Below are 20,300 nucleotides of genomic sequence, written 5' to 3' on the forward strand. Positions count from 1 at the left end.
TGGGGTTGCAAAGAGTCAGACACAACTGAAGCAACTTAGCATGCACAGGCATCACGTAACAAAGTGAAAACATCAAACTTCCTACCTTTGCATTTTACACCTAAATTTGATACTGTTATTGACCTCACAAATCTCATTCATCTGAATTTAGTGTAATCCAGCCATATATTCACTCCCAGTTTTTAAACTCTTAAATCTTGTTTAGAGATGGTTTAGTCCAAGAAATAAATCCTTCATATCCCTGGAAACTTTGGCCAAAATTGCATAGTGTATTTTTCTATTGAAAGTATTGAAAAATGTCTCCTATGAAGTAAGTGCTTTACAAAGTTACCACAAGAGATTTCCTGAAAATACCAGTTTAAATGCATTTTGATGGGAAACCCAGAAATCAAGATAATGAATACTTTATTCATAATATGAAATCAGGCTAGAAAAAGTTACTTCTTAAATAACTGTAATGTTAATTTAATACACTTCTTTTTTTGATGGGGAAAGGTTGATGAGGGCTTAATAAGTAATATTAGACAAATTCAGAACATGTACTGTTATAAATCTTCATGAATTATTGTAAGACTTCTTCATGAATTAACTTTTTTCTATTAAGTTCTTACATGGGATAGTAAAATATGTTCATCAGTACATTTTAAATTTAAAATACATTTTATGTCTGCTGTGTTTGTTAAACATAGAATGGTAAAATAGAAAGAATAGGGCTCTGAAGGTCTGAATTCTGACTTTACTATTGGCTGATTGCATGGTCATAGATAGTATTTCTGAGCCTCAATTTTCTCATCTAGAGAATGGAGATAGTTAAATCTTCCCCTGCTGATTTCATAGAACTATGATAAAAATCTAAAGAAATTTTACATACATATATATGTGTTTTTTATATTTAGTATATTTTATATATAAGCATAATATATATAAATATATATAATAAAAAGTTCCTAATAGGTGCCATATATATGTATGTAAAGTATTTTAATGTTTTCTTAGCATTCACATTATAAATGGAATAAATTTCATAGAAGAATATTTTAAGAATGCAATGATTTTTTATTTTGAGCATAAGATAGCTTGGATTTGATATCAATACTAATTTTCCATGTGTGTACTGATTTTGCTGCTTATCTTATAACAAGATGCCATAATCCTAGCATAGTTTTATTCTATTGACTCTTTGTCAAAGCTAGTAATTATACTTCCAGTATTTACAGGCCAACAACAAAAACAGTTGAACATAATGTAGTTAATATTGCTATGAAAAACATTTGTCATAGTAGTGTACTAGAGTTCCAGGAAGAGACAGTATACTCTATTTGTGTGTAGTTTCTTAAAAATGGTCCTAATTCTATTTGAAGCCAAAGAAAAATAAGATGGCTTATGAAAAAAGCCCATTGTTCTGAAATAGAATAGAAAGTGAGAAAGAGAAAGCCCTAGAAAGAGACATTATATCTCAGACCATCCAGGAGTCATGAAAGCAGATGACGTGGGAACATACTTAGTTTTGGGTCTTATTTTGTATAACAGAAATAAATATTGATAAATACCCATTGTCCTGAGAAAATAGCTTCTTCCTGTGTACAGAAGAGCCTAGTAAGTACCTGCCCCCCTCCAAATGCCAAAGTGAACTTATTATATTTCTGGGTGCCCAAGCGAATTACATCATAACTTTGTGAAAAGAATGATAATAATTAGAAAAGTGTCATTGAGCATTTGAATGAACCTTGCAGTCATTCATTTACTCATTCATTCATTCAACAAATGCTTATTAAGCTCCTACTGTAAGCTAGGCTTTGTGCCAAATGTTGTTATACTGTGGTGAATAAGATCAACTGGGTTCTGACCCTCTTGGAGGTTATAGTCAGATAATGGAGAGAAACAATTTTAATTTTTTTAAAAGTTTAAGTTTGTGATACTATAATGAAGGAGAGAAAGACGTGTTTAGGAGAATGTGCAGAATGTGTAGCTACTTTGGTTTGGGGATCAGGAAATGGTTCTCTGAGGGAGTGATATTTGAAAGGAGACCTGAAGGATGAGAAAGACTCAGAGAACAGCATTCCCTGGGAGAGAAAAGCATTTGTGATTTAGTTTAATAGACTGAAAGAAGGCTTATATGGCCAAAGTTAGAGAAAAAGGGTAAAAGTCACACTGCATAGGATTAGAGAGGCTGGCAGTGGCCACATTGTGTAGAGCTTTATTGGTGATGATGAAGAATTTGGATTATATTAAGTGTGCAAAGGGAAACTGTCAAATGGTTTAGCCCAGAAACAATGATATCATCTAAATTTCATTTTAAATACATCATTGTTCCACTATGGGAAAACAGAAAATATGCAAAATCAAATCAGAGACATCATTAGGAGACTATTATCAGGCCCAGCTTCATGGATGTGTGACCTGTGCAGTCTCACAGCTCTCCCTTCTTCAAAAGAGTCCTGCTCTTCATTTACTGCCCTGCTAACTCCATCTTGAAGTTTGTAATACTTTTAAAACTGAGCCTGCATTTTTATTTTGCACAAGGCAGGTGGGACTGGCTGTTACAGAAATTTAGTTGCAAGACAATTGTTGCCATAGACTAGGATGATGGCGCAGGTGATGGAGCAAGGTAATTTGTCTTTTCCAGGTGAAATATAGTTAGAATCCAATATCATTGCCACCAATATGAGCTTTCAGTTTGGTCCACGTGCAACATTTTATTTGTGCAATGTTATCTTAAGATAACACATACCCTATCCATTTAATAAATGCTAGTTTTCAAAGTGAAAGTCACTCAGTCATGTCCACCTCTTTGTGACCCATGAATCATACAGTCCATGGAATTCTTCAGGCCAGAGTAGTGGAGTGGGTAGCCTTTCTCTTCTGCAGGGGATCTTCCCAACCCTGCAATGCGAGAGATCTGGGTTCGATTCCTGGGTTGGGAAGATACCCTGGAGAAGGGAAAGTTTACAAAAGACTGCTATTTATTGTCATCCTGTGTTAGCACATCAACATATTGTGTTTCTATAATAGAAATGAACTCAGAGGAGGGTGAAACATTTAGATTTACCTTTCTATTCCACTAATAACTATTGAGCCCAAAGCACATGAATAGCTCTGTGCTGTGAGCTTAGAATGAAGCAGATGTTATCTATTGAGAACTTATAATTTAGTTGAAAGGTAAGACTTCAATAGCTATAATGCAAGGAAGAATATACCAGAAGAATATAAAGGAAATACAAGCAATGCACTGTAGGGGGTTCCATTTATGTAGAACAATCATTAGAAGTTTTATCAAATGATTTTTGTTATGACATCAGAATATGGAATGATATTATTGTGACATTTCATTTTAATTAAAACCAGCTATTTCCAGGGATCTCATAGTAGACATGTCCCAGTGTGTAGCAAGCTGTAAGATAGCCCTGGTGTATTTGAAGATTCCATTTAGGAGATAAACATTATTGAGGTCTTTAAAGAAAAAAATTCAGAATGCTTCTTATTCCCTACAGAATGAAATAGAGCTGTGAGTAAAATAATTCTGAGTATTCATCATCAGAGTTGAAAAAAAGAAAACTGGAAATTTGACCATTAGATGAAAAATCTAATGAAATTAAGAGATAAATGAAAGCATTCCAGTTGCCATGCAGTGTTATCTGTCTTCAGTTTAGCAAGTTACACAAACTGCAGGCTGATGTAGATGTTTTTTCTATAGGATGGTACTCTCCCCAGGGAACAGCCGGTTTGATGACCAGACTTCAAAGCAAATGTCCCAAAGGAAAATACACACACACACACACACACACACACACACATACACACACACACACCTACACAGATACACACCAAACAGAAGACATTTGGGCACTGGAGGGATGTATTAGTGCCCCAGAGACAGAGACCTCTGGCACTGAAGAGCTTAACTTGTCATGCATCACAGCTTTAAGACTCTAGACATTACATCCCAGGACATCTGTTACACTTTCAGGCTTCCATGATTCAGCTGTGGGCAGAGCTTCTGACTTCTTCCACCTGAAACAAACTCGGAGCTCTGGTTTGCCTTGCATTTATCTTTCTTTTCAAAGCTGCACCTATAAGATAAAGTAGTTATGTACCCAGAGTGCTCACACTTTTAAATATTAAGGCAAAAGAAAATGCCAGATAGCTTCGGCTTTACCAAATCACGTAAATAGACTCACCCTCTTGGTCCTGAGCATTCTCAAAGTAGAGCTCAGGACCTGCTCTCCAGTAAGAGATGGACATGGAAGCAAGAGAGGCTGGTGGGCTGAGGACAGAGAAGACATTGAGAAGTTACAATGCAACTTGGGAAATATGTTATAAGTCTCACAGTAGGAATATTTCAAAAAGAATAGAAGCACTTGGATCAGCCCCATTTATCCAACTCAAATATCAATATTCTAGTGTAGGTTTTTAGGACCACTCTCCTGCTCTGCAACTGAGAGGCTTTCTCCTCTCAGCTTCTCCCACTCCAGTCCTCTTACATATCACTGCCTACTTAGTCTTGCCAAAACTCATTTTCATGTTCAGAGTCTCAATGAGACTGCATGATCAGCAGACATAAGGGATTTTTCATTTGGCATTCAAGGCTCTTTGTGGTCTTGCTGCGACTTATTATACCAGCCTTACTTTTGTTATTCCTCTGCACATCATCTCTGAGTCAAGTGGTCCCAAAACATTTCCTGTCACTTCTTATCACAATTGCAACATCTCGGCTTATGACGTGCAATTAATTCCCCGGACTCGACTGTCCTTGCCTAATGAAATTCTACTCATCTTGATGTCATTACCTACTTTAGGAAGTTTTGTTCATTTTTCCTCACCAGCTAGGATAGTTCTCTCCTCTGAACTAAGGGACTATCCGGTTTATACCTACATTAACATTTACTATGTGTGTGCCTATTTGTTTGAGTCATCATGCTACCTGTCTTTAATCATCTTTCCACCCTCAGGCCTGTTTATAAACATCACAAGGACCATACTTTTTATAAATTGTTGTCTCTCATAGTGCCTGCTGATCATTAAACAAAGGTTCAAAAAGATTTGTTTCAATGAGTGATTAGAAAGTAGTATAACAATGGATTTTTGTTCTAGTCTACACTGTCTTCCAATCTTTGTACTTCTAGCCAGAACTTATGGAGTATCCGTTGGTTGAAGGCACAAACAAATTCCCTACATGTTTAATATAGACTGTCTAAAATAAGAGAATGTATTGTACTGCCTTCGGTCATGGTTGAGTTTCTTTCACATTTACCAGTCTAAGAACTTATGGTTAGGATGCCCATGTAAGCCAGTTTGCACATGACAAACCTGGCTTTTATGCCTTCAATTGTTAATACCCCTCTCTCTCTCATTCTCAGAAGAGTTCTGGTTTAGATGAGAAGTTATATGGTCACTCTCCTTGAGGACCATTTTTATTGACAAGTGAAAATATTTACCTTATACCTTATATTTGTTTTCTTAAACTGGCTAGTATGGAAGCTTCAGATTAGTCTAAAAACCAAACCAATCAACAGACAGACAAAAAAGCAAGAAAGCAAGACACAGGGAAAAGAGCTACCAGGGAAGCCCTGTAAAAACACCAACAGACAAATTAAAAAAAAAAAAAAAAAAAAAAAACCTAGGAAAACAAGCAAACAAATAACAAGTCCCAAAGGTTAAGTCATTTGAGGTAGGAAAGGATAAAACATAAAGCTTCATATCATTGGGAGAGATTTTCTTAGCCTTCATTTTTTTCTTTTGTCTCCAAGGAATTCTTCATTAGACTCAATTTAAGCCTTGAATTTGAGGTTTTGCATTCTCCATTGGTAAGCACACCTATTAAAAAGCAATGTATTCACGTATACTCCCTGGCATCAGGAGGCTCTGTGTATTCACTGCTAGCACTGGACACCATGCCAGGAGAACCTGACTCCGGGTGGAAAAGGATTAAAAAAAAAATGTGAGCAATGCCAAGAAAAAACAACAACAGCAAAAAAAAAAAACACTACCACATAATTCTTTTCTGTACTCTGTGGTTTGTTTTACTTAGGAAAGCGGCCTGGTTTTACCCTGCAGCACGCATTCATTACTGTGATCTTTGACTGGCAGATGCAGAGTAATAGGATGCATATTTTAGTGCTTATTATAATACCCTGTCCAAAAACAACTTGACAAATTTGTGATTTCGACAATATCTCATTTTGCTGGCTGCAGTGCTCTGTGATTGTCTGGCCCACGTGGCTTCCAGATTATGCATACCACCAATACTTCTCATTAAAATGGCCACAGTTCACCAGTTTCGGTAGCTTGGAACGAACTTGGAATGAATTATTATACAACAAAGAGGCTGCTGTCATGCAGAACAAAAGACAAGCAAAAGAGAGCTTTGGCTTAATGAGGCTAAGTGAGTGTCTCCCCTGCATCACAGCTACTTGACGGCCTTTGAGCATGGATTTTTTTCTCCACAGGCCAAAACCTTTGGTCTATTATTTTGTGTTTATGCACCTTGAGGCTAATATACATTTTAATATGCTTCACATGGAGAAAAAAAAATCAGCCATTAGATTAGAACATGTGCACTCCCTGTTAAATTAATGACAATGGAACATAGAGATAAATTTAGGTTTTCATATTTAATTATAGCACACTGCAGTACGTTTAGCAAGGATAAATTGCACTATTATTATGCTTCATTTTTTTTTGACATCTTCTCCTATTAACGGTGCACACTTGCTGCCCCCCCAAACACCCTGTACGATGCTAACATCTCTCTATACATCACCCTTCCCTCAACATGACTGAATCTTAGCCACTGCATTGAAAGGTACGTTATTTTATTTGTTAAATTTGCTGAGAGAACAAATGCTATTTTGGCATATCTGTAAAATGAATAAGAATGTAATTTGTAAGAGAAAAGTGATAACTTGTCTAAGGCTACTTCAGTTGTCACTCCTCTCTGCTGCATCAAATTGCAGTGATGGAGCTGAGTGCTCTTTCTGATCTACCAAAGGCATGCAACACAGCACGTGACTCCAAATAGGTGATATTTCTCTATGACTCAAAAAACTTCCATATAAAGAAGTAAATGTAACAGTCTCAAGAAAACCCAATAATTTTGTCACTCTTTGGAACTTTCTCTGTTGATTTTAATCCATTTGTTACAGAAATGAGAACACTTTTAAGTAGTGAGAAGTTTTAGGTTACTACCTATCCAGTGGTCTTCAAAAAAATTAACAAAACCAATAGTAGAGACTATGAATATTGCTGTTTATTCTTCCAAGGCCACCAAAGTAGGAACAGATTGTTAATATAACAGAAATATCAAAATGGACTTTTCATGTAGAATGACCTGATAACTCTTAGTTCTTTTCATTTGGGGGCTGTGACTTTACCTTCCATTAATTGAGTGCACTTGTTCCCTGTTACATCTGGAACATATAGTTTACTTCATCTACTAGTTAATTAAGTTCTGGTTGGTTGCCCAGAATCAAAAAATTCTTCTACTACATTTGTGTAAAGCAGAAAGTCAAGCACTTGTGTATATATCTACTTTAAAGATGTAGCATGTGTGCTCAGTTGTGTTCAACTCTCTGTGACCCTATGGACTCTAGCCCTCCAGGCTCCTCTATCCTTGGGATTTTCCAGGCAGAAATACTGGAGTGGGTTGCCATTTCCTCCTCCAGGGATCTTCCCCACCCAGGGATCAAACCCAAGTCTCTTGCATCTCCTGCATGGGCAGGCAGGAGGAAATATGCATGACAAGCATTTCTTGTCCTTCTGCCTTAAAAAATTACTTGAATTATTAATATCAAAGGCCTTAAAGTCAGAGAATATTGTTCCAAAATCTGAGAGTCAGAAGTTCAGCTCTGGGGTTATCCTGAAATGACCATTTATCAGATATTTGATTCATGGTTATACATATTGGGGTTTGATGACCAGAAAAGCAAATCAGGAATAAAGATTACCATGTAGGAAAAGTCTGTGACTGGGAATATGGTATACACTAAAGGAGTCAGTCATTGTTGGCTGCAGGATACCTCTTCTTGATGACACAGAAGGGCAGCTTATACACACTTACTAAGAATAACTCGAGCTTCCCTGGTGGCTCAGTGGTAAAGAACCCATCTGCCAATGCAGAAGACACAGGTTTGATCCCATATAAGAAAATCCTACATGTTGTGGGTCACCTAAACCCATGTAACACAACTATTGAGGTTATGCTCTAGAGTTTGGGAGCTGCAACTACTGAGCTCATGTACCACAATTACTGAAATGCATGAGCCTAGAGCCTGTGCTCCACAATAAGAGAAGCCATGGAAATGAGAAGCCAGCCCATGGCAACTAGAGAGGAGCCCCCACTCGTTGCAACTAGAGAAAAGCCCATGTAGCAATGAAAACCCAGCACATAAATAATTTAATAAAAGAAAAAAGAAAGTCTCTTTGCCCAAATTCTAGTCAAACAAAAATTTGTAACATAACATATAAGAAAAGGCTCTACAAAGTTGGGTTATAAATTTTATTTTCAGAATGCTTTTTGGTTTATAATTTTGCTCATTTCAGAAAATAAATCTATGAGGTAATGAATAGCTGTTTCCTGGTAATATGCTGTGGTTAAAAAAAAAGTACTTATGATTAAAAAGAACTAATTTTTAATCTGTAAATGCTTGACAGACTTAAATTCTATGAAAGTCCTTGTAGAATATAGATGAAAATATATTTGCTCTTTTATAGTTGTTGACACTGAGTCACTACGTACAAGGGTCTACCTAATAATTGCTACAGTCATTGGATGATGCTAAAATGTCTTGCTCAAGAGTCTAGGTCCATGCGTCCTTGAGGTTTCTTTGGGTAAAAGATTCATATATCTCAATCAGTGATGGTCATCATGTCACTTTTCTGGGTTTATTTCCTTTGCAGTTCAAACAGTTTACTCTAATTGGTTAAGTATACTCAGTTCCAAATACTCTGGCCATTAGTTATTCTGCTGTGTTTAAAGCAAATGCTGAGATACTCCTCTTCTTATATAACTGTTCTACCAAGCAGGATTTCAAAAATATATCTTGTTATAAACAATTTTAGCAGAGTGAAAGTGACTCCTTTTTAAAATAAATACAATGTTTAAAAAGAATGTATACTGTACCTAGGAAATGTTCATATTAGGTTAAAAACCAGGAAACTAAATTACATCTAAATGTAATTCCAGTTTTGTTCAAAAAACATGTATGTGTGGACAGAAAGAAACAGCTATGATGATATCCATATATTAACTGGCATTTCTTAGAGCAGACATGCTGGGAGATTTTGGTTTCCTGCTTTTTCTTTTCTGTATTTCCTCAATTTCCCATAGTGAACATACATATTTTATAGTGACAAAGTCTAAAAATGAAAGTAGTAGCTTTAGAATGTTTTGTAGGAGTCTCTAAAGAATATTGATCAAATATTTCATCAAAATAGTCCTGGAAGAACGAAATTTAAAAGAATCAAGACTATTCAAGTGCCAGAAAGCACAATCAGGAAGGGTGTAAAGAACTGGCAGTATTTAGCTTGTAGAATAAATTGAACTGAGTTTAGCCACAAAAGAAAGGCTGAAGAAAAGTTGCTACTTTTTAAAAAAATATTATTATGTAAAGTTTTTTTTTTAAAGAGTGCAGTTTCCTAAGTCTACCACTGAGGAAGGGAAATCAAATCAATACAAAGAAGCTAAATCTGATAGGAGTTATGTGAATAAACTATTTGAAGAGGACTGAAAAAACAATCCCTAGAAACTTCTTTTTTTTTTATTTTTCTTTTATCTTTATTTTTGCTTTGGTCTTTGAGAAAAAGAGAGATTCTCACATATCTATAATTCTAAATTTGTAGAACTATATATATATATATATATATATATATGAAAGATGCTAGTTTTTTTTCCTTCCCTAATGTTACATGAAGTTTTCTTTAAAATGCATTCAACAGAATTCTCAAGTTAGCTCTTCATGGTAACACGGAAATATTCGGTGAAATCCTACTGAAAATAGATTTTATTTTTCCTCAATGTAAAGTGTTATTATTTTTGGTACACTTGATGTTCTCTGAATGCAAGTTGATTTGAAGAACTGTGTAGTCTAAATCCTGTTCTTGCTGCATGATACAGGGATAGATCTCAAATCTTGAGTACCTCCAAATTGCTTCTAAACAACCAAGGAGGAGTCCAAAGCACTTCTTCCACCTGCCATATGACTTGAGAGCCCCTGAGTAATTCTTTTTTTTTTTCCAGCTTTATTGAAATGTAATTTGACAGATAAAACTGTAAGATATTTAAAATGTGCAATGTGATTATTTAATATTTGTATACATTGTTAAAGGATCCCTCCCTCACTGCAGAGTTAATTAATACACTTATCACCTCACATATTTACCTTTTCTTTTACTTTTGTGATGATATTAAAGTCTTACTTTCTTAGTAAATTTCAGTAATATAATACAGTGTTATCAGCTGTAGTCATCACTTATACATTAGTTCCTCAGACTTTATTCATTTTATCACTAGGTTTGCATCTTTCACCAACTTGTCTCAATTTCCTCCACCAACCTCCTCCCAGCCCCTGGCAACCACTTTTCTACTCTGTTTCTCTCAGTTTGATTTTTCTTTTTCCTTTTTATCTAGATTTAACATATAATTGATATGTGTAGTATTTGTCTGTGTCTGTCTTGCTTATTTTACCTAGTCTAATGCCCTCAAGGTTCATCCATTTTGTTGCAAGTAGCAGAATTTCCTTCTTTCTCATGGCTGAATAATATTCCTCTGTGTGTGTGTGTGTGTGTGTGTGTGTCTGTGTCTGTGTGTGTGTTTGAAAACTTCTGCAGGGAACATAGGAAAGCAGGTATCTCTTCAAGAGCCCCTGAGTAGTATTTGAATGTGATTTTCAAATACCCAGAATACTGGCTTTTGGTAGGAGGTCATGGATACACATTGCAGTTACTTGTCCTAGAGGTCAGTTATTGCTTAGTTGCCCACAGGGTATATTCTGTTGTATTTCAAAGGGAATTCAGTTAACATGGCACAGAAACCTCAGGCCACCTATAATCATTCTTCAACAGCTTAGGATAGCTATTGAATCCCTACTAATTGCCAGACATTGTCCTAGACAATTCAGTTCAGTTCAGTTCAGTCACTCAGTCATGTCCAACTCTTTGCAACCCTGTGGACTACAGCACACCAGGCCTCCCTGTCAAACACCAACTCATGTCCATCGAGTCGGTGATGCCATCCAACCATCTCATCTTCTGTTGTCCCCTTCTCCTCCTGCCCTCAATCTTTCCCAGCATCAGGGTCTTTTCCAGAGTCAGTTCTTCCCATCAGGTGGCCAAAGTATTGGAGTTTCAGCTTCAGGATCAGTCATTCCAATGAATATTCAGGACTGATTTCCTTTAGGATGGGCTGGTTGGATCTCCTTGCTGTCCAAGGGACTCTCAAGAGTCTTTAACACCAAATTCAAAAGCATCAATTGTTTGGTGCTCAGCTTTCTTAATAGTCCAACTCTCACATCCATACATGACTACTGGAAAAACCATAGCTTTGACTAGACAGACTTTGGTTGGTAAAGTAATGTCTCTGCTTTCTAACATGCTGTCTAGGTTGGTCATAGCTTTTCTTCCAAGGAGCAAACGTCTTTTAATTTCATGGCTGCTGTCACCATCTGCAGTGATTTTGGAACCTCCCAAAATAAAGTCTCTCACTGTTTCCATTGTTCCCCTATTTGCCATGAAGTGATGGGACCAGATGTCATGATCTTAGTTTTCTGAATGTTGAGCTTTAAGCCAACTTTTTCACTCTCCTCTTTCACTTTCATCAAGAGGCTCTTTAGTTCTTCTTTGCTTTCTGCAATAAGAATAGTGTCATCAGCATATCTGAGGTTATTGATATTTCTCCCGGCAATCTTGATTCCAGCTTGTGCTTTATCCAGTCCAGCATTTCTCATGTACTCTGCATATAAGTTAAATCAGCAGAGTGAAAATATACAGCCTTGACGTACTCCTTTCCCTATTTGGAACCAGACTTTTGTTCCATGTCCAGTTCTAACTGTTGCTTCTTGACCTGCATACAGGTTTCTCAGGAGGCATGTCAAGTGGTCTGGTATTCCCATCTCTTGAAGAGTTTTCCACAGTTTATTCTGATCCACACAGTTAAAGGCTTTGGCATAGTCAATAAAACAGAAGTAGATGTGTTTCTGGAACTCTCTTTCTTTTTCGATGATCCAGCAGATGTTGGCAATTTGATCTCTGGTTCCTCTGCCTTTTCTAAATCCAGCCTGAACATCTGGAAGTTCATGGTTCACATATTGTTGAAACCTGGCTTGAAGAATTTTGAGCATTACTTTACTAGCATGTGAGATGAGTGCAATTGTGCGGTAGTTTGAGCATTCTTTGGCATTGCCTTTCTTTGAGATTGGAATGAAAACTGACCTTTTCCATTCTTGTGGCCACTGCTGAGTTTTCCAAATTTGCTGGCATATTGAATGCAGCACTTTCACAGCATCATCTTTGACAATTAGGACACATCAATAAAAATAAGTCCTACCCTTGTGGAACTTATATTCAAGAAAGGGAACATAAAAATGAACATTAAGGATAACAGGTGAAAGTATGTTACAAGACAGGGCTGTGTAAACAGAATAGAGTAGGGCAAGGTAGTCAAAAGTCTGGGAGTGAGGAGACAGGTTGCAGTTCATTGAGAAGCTGACATTTGAGCACAGTTGTGAAGGCTGTGAAGAATAAGCCATGTGGACACCTGTGAAGAGATTTCCAAGCCAAAGGAGCAGACAGTGCAAAAGCCTGAAGAAACAGCAAGGAGCAGTGTGCCGGAGTAGAATGATTGGGAGAAGTAACAGATAAAGTCAAGGAAGTAAGGCAGAGTAGAGCAAGGGTGCCCATCTTTATGGCCTAACTTAGTTCCCCTCATGAACCTACTGGTCACTTTCTGTGTCCATCTGCCCTGTTGTCTCTCAAGCTTCCAAGTTCAGTTCCACATACATTTATCCAGCTTCCGTTATCTGTCAGGAACTGTGCCAGAAAATGCAAGCACCTCCTCCATTAAGCGAGGTCACCATAGTAGCACCTCCCATCCCATCCTGTTTGAGATTATAATGATAAGGTTTGCATATGTCATGTGTACTCGGAAGAGAGCTTTCCTTACCCTCCATGTGTTTGCAAACCTACATGACTTAAGACCCACTCTCACCTCACACGGAAATCCAGATTTGTGGACACCTGTGTAGTTGCTCAGTTGCGTCTAACTTTGGCGACCCCATGGACTGTAGCCCTCCAGGCTCTTCTGTCCATGGGATTTCCCAAGCAACACTGGAGCAGGGGAGAAGGAAATGGCAACCCACTCCAGTACTCTTGCCTGGAAAATCCCATGGATGGAGGAGCCTGGTAGGCTACAATCCATGCTGTCGCGAAGAGTCTGACACAACTAAGTGACTTCAATTTCACTTTTCACTCTCATGCATTGGAGAAGGAAATGGCAACCCACTCCAGTATTTTTGCCTGGAGAATCCCGAGGACAGAGGACCTTGGTTGTCTGCTGTCTATGGGGTCGCACGGGGTCAGACACGACTGAAGCGACTTAGCAGCAGCAGCAGCAACAGCAGCAACTGGAGCAGGCTGCCATTTCTTCTAAGGGATCTTCACAACCCAGGGATTGAATCCATGTCTCCTGCATTTCCTGCATTGGCAGGCAGATTCTTTGCCCCGAGCCACATTAGGAAGCCCCATGTTCAGATTTGTAGTATAACACAAAACTAAATTACTTGAGTATTAGAAAAACTGATACTACAGTTAACTCAATGAGCTGCACTTTCATAACAAGCCAGGAACATCTCTATTCTCTCTCAAACCCAGTGAGTTCTCTTTTTGCTTTTGGATAAAACCCTGGGCAGATCCCAGAGTTCTTCTGGTCACTCACTCTCAGATGTTAGGATTAAACCCAAATTCTAGGGAGATAAGTTTTAAATACTGAAAGTCCAAGATTTTTCAAATCCACAAATAAAACTCAGTCTTTGGATTTGGTGCTGTTTTATTGTTCTATTGCATATATGGAAGTTGTATTATTGAGTTTTTCACGGTTTTGACTTTTCTTTGATTCACCTTATGAAACCACTTTAATAATTATTATTTTTATTTTAACAACTTGCTCCCAGTAGAATGAAAAGCACTTTGCAGCCTTCTAAAAATCCCATTTACTTAATCAATTGATCACTGTAACATCAGAAATGAGGAAAGAAGTATCTGAGGCACCAGGACTTGTGCAGCACTAATAAACCAAAGCTGGCGTGGATCAAAACAGGACCAATGGAATTTCAGTATTCCTAATTAGGAACTATCTCAGGCTAAACAAGATTCATGAATCCACAAAGCTTCAGAAGAAGTATGCAGTTGTGGTAGATTTCTTTCTCTCTTTCTTTCTTTCTTTCTTTCTTTTCCAAAAAGATCAAACTAAATGACAGAATTTCCAAATTTCTTAAAAAAAAAGTTGAAGTGGAATCACCTTGGTATTTTATTCTATGATTAATGTTACTGTATTACTGTCCACGAGTTTTGTGGTGAAAATAAAACATGTCTAACTAAGTCAGCCATGTGAATAGGATCAGTGAAAGCTGGTCACTGCTCCTGCATAATAACCCACAAGTGGTCATAAAGTCAGACGGGCTCTCAGTTTTCTAAATCCTTGGAAAATGCATCGCCTTAATTAGCAGACACCAACTTGAATGACTCCCCTAGAGACTTCCAATTAACTAAGCTTCTAGACTAACATCATTAATACCTCCCTCTTATTAGTTCACACACACACACACACACACACACACACACACACACACACACACACACACACACACATATATACCCGTATATACACATATTTTATATATATGTATATGTCTTACATATATATATATATATATATAATCAACAATCATTCTCAACACTTTGTCACCCTAAAACCTAACCCATATGTATATTTTCTGGTAGTAAATGAGAAAAAATGAAAGTAATGCAATTTATTAAGCAATTAATCTTAGAAGCAACACACCACACAATAGCTCACAAGCACACGAGATTATATTTGCTGCTGTTTTCAGTCACTTCTATTTATGCTTCAACTGGATAAACTCATCATGCCCCCTACTGCTTAGGAGCAATACTACCACAGTGTAACACAACACAACACATCCTGGTATACTCCAGAGATTTACTCCAGGCCATATGCTATCTTTCAGAATGCTTGTTGAACAATGTTGTTTGTCTCCCCTTGGTCACCAATGCCAGGATAAATCTGTGGAGTCATGCTGGCAGAAGAAATGGTCTCCAATCAGCAACAACAAACAAATTTCTTATTACTGACCCCGCCATCTGTCCCACTTTCCACATGCCACACTTCACATAGGAACAGGTTTCAGCCAGGCCACATTCAGTGTGCAGCCAACATCCACCAGTAGGGTCAGCTTGAATACCCAGGTTGCATCTGTGCTTAGCCCTATACCTAGCTAACATCCTTCATCCAGACTGGAACGTGGTTGGTGGATACTGAAAAAATCCTTTGAGAGCTCCACTATGGATCTGAGTGTTCACTAACATCTGGGATCAGGCATGTGTAGTCAGTAAAGCCAGTCTCTCTGTGGGAAAGGCAAAAGTAGGTGTTATGTTTTGTTAAGATGTGTACCCACCAAGACCACTCTGCTTGTAGGCAGTGGGAATGAAAGTAGTGCTGCCTGGCACATTAACTATTAACCCTTTAAAAATTTGTGTAGAATAACTAGACATATTCCCAAGATGAAGTAATTTCCTAAAGGCTCATTTTATAAAGAGGTAGGTGATCCTACGTGTTCTCCGTTATAGTCTCAATATTAATCAGTCTCAATATTTATCCCCATTTGCAGTGTATCTTGAGTGCTGAAAACATCACATTTGGTGACAAGGATAAAAACAAAAAAAGCAGTGCTCTCCAACCAGCCATACCAAAGTAAGTGTGCCAAGAGCACATTATGGAAAAACTGATAGAGGTACGGAGCTGGCAGAACGTCCTCAGAGGAGCACAACGAGGGCAATTGTCTTTTCCTGTTAAAACCATTATGAGAAAGCTTACTGAAAAGTTCTATTAGGTGTTTGTGTATTAAAAAAAAAAAAAACTCTTCCTTTGTCTGGAATTTAATGCTACACAAAGTACTGAATAGTCAAGCTTCAAGCGAGATGATAAACCTGGAAGAATTACATTACTACCCAAAGTATTGGTCATTGTACAGCAATTTAAAATTTAACAACCACATTAAACACCAAGCTAAATCAATAGTAATATGTTCTGTCTCTCCAAGGCAGATGTTTAAATCTGCTGAAAACATTGTGGGGTTGTGTGGCATGTGGTGGAACATTAGGTGGGACATGTGTCACTGAGGCTGGCATCCAGCATAGTCAGCTCTAGACACTATACTCTTAGAATTTTTAAATGTCCTACTATTCCACAGCTACAAAAGACCTCCAAACACTACACAGTACTTTGGTACCAACAGCTGAACAATTAACATGCTTCAAAGTGAACTGTTTCATTGGCATTTGCCATATGATTCCTTAGGCTTCATGAGAAAAATTAACAGGCAAATCACCTTTGGCAAATATCATAATTATGGAATGGAGAGATTTGTTAACTGAGGCTTTCTTTGATTTGCATCACTTTTAAATATTATGATGTTTATTGTCCATTTTATTCTTTCTCGTCTGAGACAACCTAGCACATTGCTCTTTTCTGGTGTTGAGGATGGCATAAACAAAGAAAGGATCCAGTTGCTTTCAGCTTAGATTCCTTCCTTCTCTTTACAAATTTGATTCCTACATTCTTCCAAGGTCCCCCTTAATCGCAGCACATTCTTTTCACATCTTTTGGGTGAAATTCAGACTATTCCTCCTTGCTTGTCCAAATACTTGATGTTTTCTTGGGTTCCAGCATGGTTTGTGACTTCAGTCATTAAGTGCTGAGTATAAATTTCTGTTTTGATGGCAGGAAGTTTCCAGGGAAAAGGCCTAAGTGGGTAGGAGGTAAGAATTCTATTAGAGGAATATTAAGGTAGCTCAATCTGGCCTGGTAAAATCTCTGTGTATCTAAAAAAGAAAGCAATGGATTTACTGTAATGGATTTGTGAGGTAGTACTCGGAGTAAATGAGAGCTCAGCTAAATCTTGGTACTAAGCATGGGGCATGCTGCTCATCTTCTCATCCGTAAAATGGGAATAATGGCAATGCTTACATCAGAGGTTATTGTGAAGATTATAAGAAATAATGAAACATGTTTAACACAATGAGCAGTCTGGATTTTGTTATTTATGTCATGATTCCTAACACTTTTAAAGCTTAGAGGTTATGAATAGAGATTCTAATTAGGGTCATGCTTGATTTCAAACCTTAATGCAATTCATTTTTACTGTGTAGACACAGAAAGTAAATAAATAGATTGGCCTCAGCTGACTCGATTGGAAAATGAGACTCCTCAATCCCAGTTTTGACTTTCTAATGACTTAGCATGCTACCTTTGCAAATGATGTAAATTCTTTGGGCCTTAGTTTCCTAATCTCTGAAATAAAGGAATTGGACTCTATTGAAATCCTTTCCAGCTTAAAGAATGGTAATCCTGGATATACTCTCTCTTACATATAGAAAATAACCGCAGTCCATTGTGGAGGAATTTGAAAATAACAGAAAGCCTGTCTCAGTGTAATATTTCTCTGATTAACCTGTCATTTTTAATGAAAATTCATTGTTAAAAATCCTCTCTAGACATTCTCTTTTAAAAGACAGCTGTCAATCAGTCAAGTTATTTATTGAATACTTAAAAGTGAATGGTATAGAAGGTATAAAACAAAAAATCCTGCTGTAGGACCCTGAAATTTACTTGGAAAGAAAAAAATTACTACTGTCTTTTAAAAATTTTTTTTTTCCATTTAATAAAGCCCAAATGGGCTTACCTGGTGGCTCAGTGGTAAAGAATCTGCCTACCAAGAAGGAGACTCGGGTTCGGTCCCTGGGTCAGGAAGATCCCCTGGAGAAGGAAATGGCAACCCCCTATAGTATTCTTGCTTGGAAAATCCCATGGACAGAGGATGCTGGCAGGCTGTAGTCCATAGAGTCACAAAAGAGTCGGACATGACTTAGCAACTTAAAAACAGCTGCTGCTGCTGCTAAGTCGCTTCAGTCGTGTCCGACTCTGTGCGACCCTCATAGATGGCAGCCCACGAGGCTTCCCCGTCCCTGGGATTCTCCAGGCAAGAACAGCAACAACATGGTTTTTAAAGCAGTTTACAGATTTAAATTATTTGAGACAACACAATTTTTTTTAAATTCAGGAGTGATCAGAAATCATTTAGGAAGTAAAAAGTACTTGTATCAGAAATCAAAGATAAACTATACAACTAAAACAGAACACCAAGTTTAGCTCTAAACTTAATAGTAGCAGTTGGCTCTGCGGTGCTTGTTGATGACTAGGTTTGTCTTAAGAGACAACATTTTGTTCTTGGCAGACAGTTAATACTGGGAAATTTTGTTACATGGATCCATATTTAAGAAACATTCTTTAGTATGAAGTACAATGCCTACAGCTGCTATTTTGTGAAGGACACAAAAATGTCTTTCAATTAACTGTATCACTTCAATTCTTAGTAGAAGCTAAAGTGAAATTATTAGTCACTCATTCATATCCAATTCTTTGAGATCCCATGGAATGTATCCACCTCTGTCCACGGGATTCTCCAGTCAAGAATACTGAAATGGATTGCCATTCCTTTCTCTATGGGATCTTCCTGACCCAGGGATTGAACCTGTATCTCCTGCATCTACTGCACTGCAGGCAGATTCTTTACCGCTGAACCTAGCCAAGTCAGCTCAGTAAAAATATCTATATGCAGAGCTGAGCTAATAAACTCTAGGATTATTTCTTCATGGTGGCCAAACTTAATGCTTAGAGAAACCTAGAAAAATGGTGGATTAAGCTGCCCTTCAGGAAGATTTTTTTTTAAATATCAATTATTTCTGAGATACTTTTTAAATAAAAAATGTACATGAGATCCTGCCTATACGAAGTAACCCACTAGCTACTATTCACCTTTGTGTAAATTATTCTATTAGATTTTTACCATTTATACTCTCAACATTGGGTTACTCTTCAATACTAGTTCTACTGAGAGAAGATACATGTCAAAGGCAGTACTGACATACTTGATCATTAGGCCTAGGACTTCTTTGAAAAAGAAACTTTCAGCTTGTCCCAGCAGAGCTGGGCAGAACTTTCTAAAAGCATGTAATAAAAATTCACTGCTAAATCAGCAACCACCAACTTCTAAAACTTAATGTCAAAATGAAAAATTTAAGTAGTGAACATCTACTTATATTTTAAGATTTAGCCAAATGATAACCTTTTCTAGGAAAGCTTTGTTGACACAATTTCCCCTTTTCCTCCAAAGCTAGGTAAAGTTTTATATGTATGTGTATATATATATATAGTTTTATATATATACATATATAAATTCTATAACAACCCCAGAAGTTAATGACTGTTATTGTTGTCATTTTATATATGAGGAAAGTAGTGCACAAAGAGGTTAAATAATTTGCCCTAAACTATCCAGCCTGTCAGTAGCAACACAAAGAATTGTACTCAGCTAGTCTGGCTTCAGAAGCCATGCTAACAATACTATGCTGTGATACAAAATGCAGTCTTATTTTAAATAGATCATTTACCAAAGGAAAACAAACATTTATACTCAAATTTAATGAAAATGGTTATTTTTATTTTAGAGACTGAATCATGACTTAGTTTAAAAACTGGAGGCAATAATCTCATTTCTTGAAATGTATGATCAGCCCAGCACCAATTCTATAAAGTTTTGGCTTGGTCAGAAGTCATTGTCTATTAATAGAAGATAAGTAAATTATTATCAGTATAATATTGCTTCCTATAATTATATTATCAATGTAAATAACCCTTAAAAACCAGTCTCCACCTACGTAGAATATAATTTTAAATTAAAAATGGAACCTAGAATGTATAATAAGTTCTATGAATTCTGTGTATCACAGAAAGCTTCATACAACAATTGGAAAGTATTTTTAATTAAAATATATTATATGATAATGTATAGCAATTACATGGAAAGAAATCTAAAATGTCTTATGCCATACACCAAAGCAAATTCCAAAAGGATTAAATAACTAGATATAAAAACAAACCAATGAATAGGTAGAAATTAAAACTGAATTTTTATCATACTTCAGCAATAGATTTAGGGAGAGTATAATAAATA

The 20,300-nt window shown here is 37.0% G+C and overlaps 1 protein-coding gene across 3 annotated transcripts in view; it reads left to right on the forward strand.

The window, feature by feature from the left end:
* Positions 1-20,300, forward strand: part of DPYD (dihydropyrimidine dehydrogenase) — a 913,720-nt gene that overhangs the window by 827,865 nt on the left and 65,555 nt on the right. The window contains exon 21 of one of the 3 annotated variants that reach the window (XM_081493633.1): positions 15,897-16,148. The exons of the other annotated variants lie outside the window; for them this stretch is intronic. Within the exon in view, the coding sequence (XP_081349759.1) occupies positions 15,897-15,983 (87 nt within the window). The 3' untranslated portion in view covers positions 15,984-16,148. Of the gene's footprint in view, positions 1-15,896; positions 16,149-20,300 lie in introns of those variants that run through there. 3 annotated transcript variants of the gene reach the window in all.

Source organism: Giraffa tippelskirchi, chromosome 5 (assembly GCF_054371585.1).
Source record: "Giraffa tippelskirchi isolate mGirTip1 chromosome 5, T2T-mGirTip1v1.2.pri, whole genome shotgun sequence".
Lineage (NCBI taxonomy): Eukaryota > Metazoa > Chordata > Mammalia > Artiodactyla > Giraffidae > Giraffa > Giraffa tippelskirchi.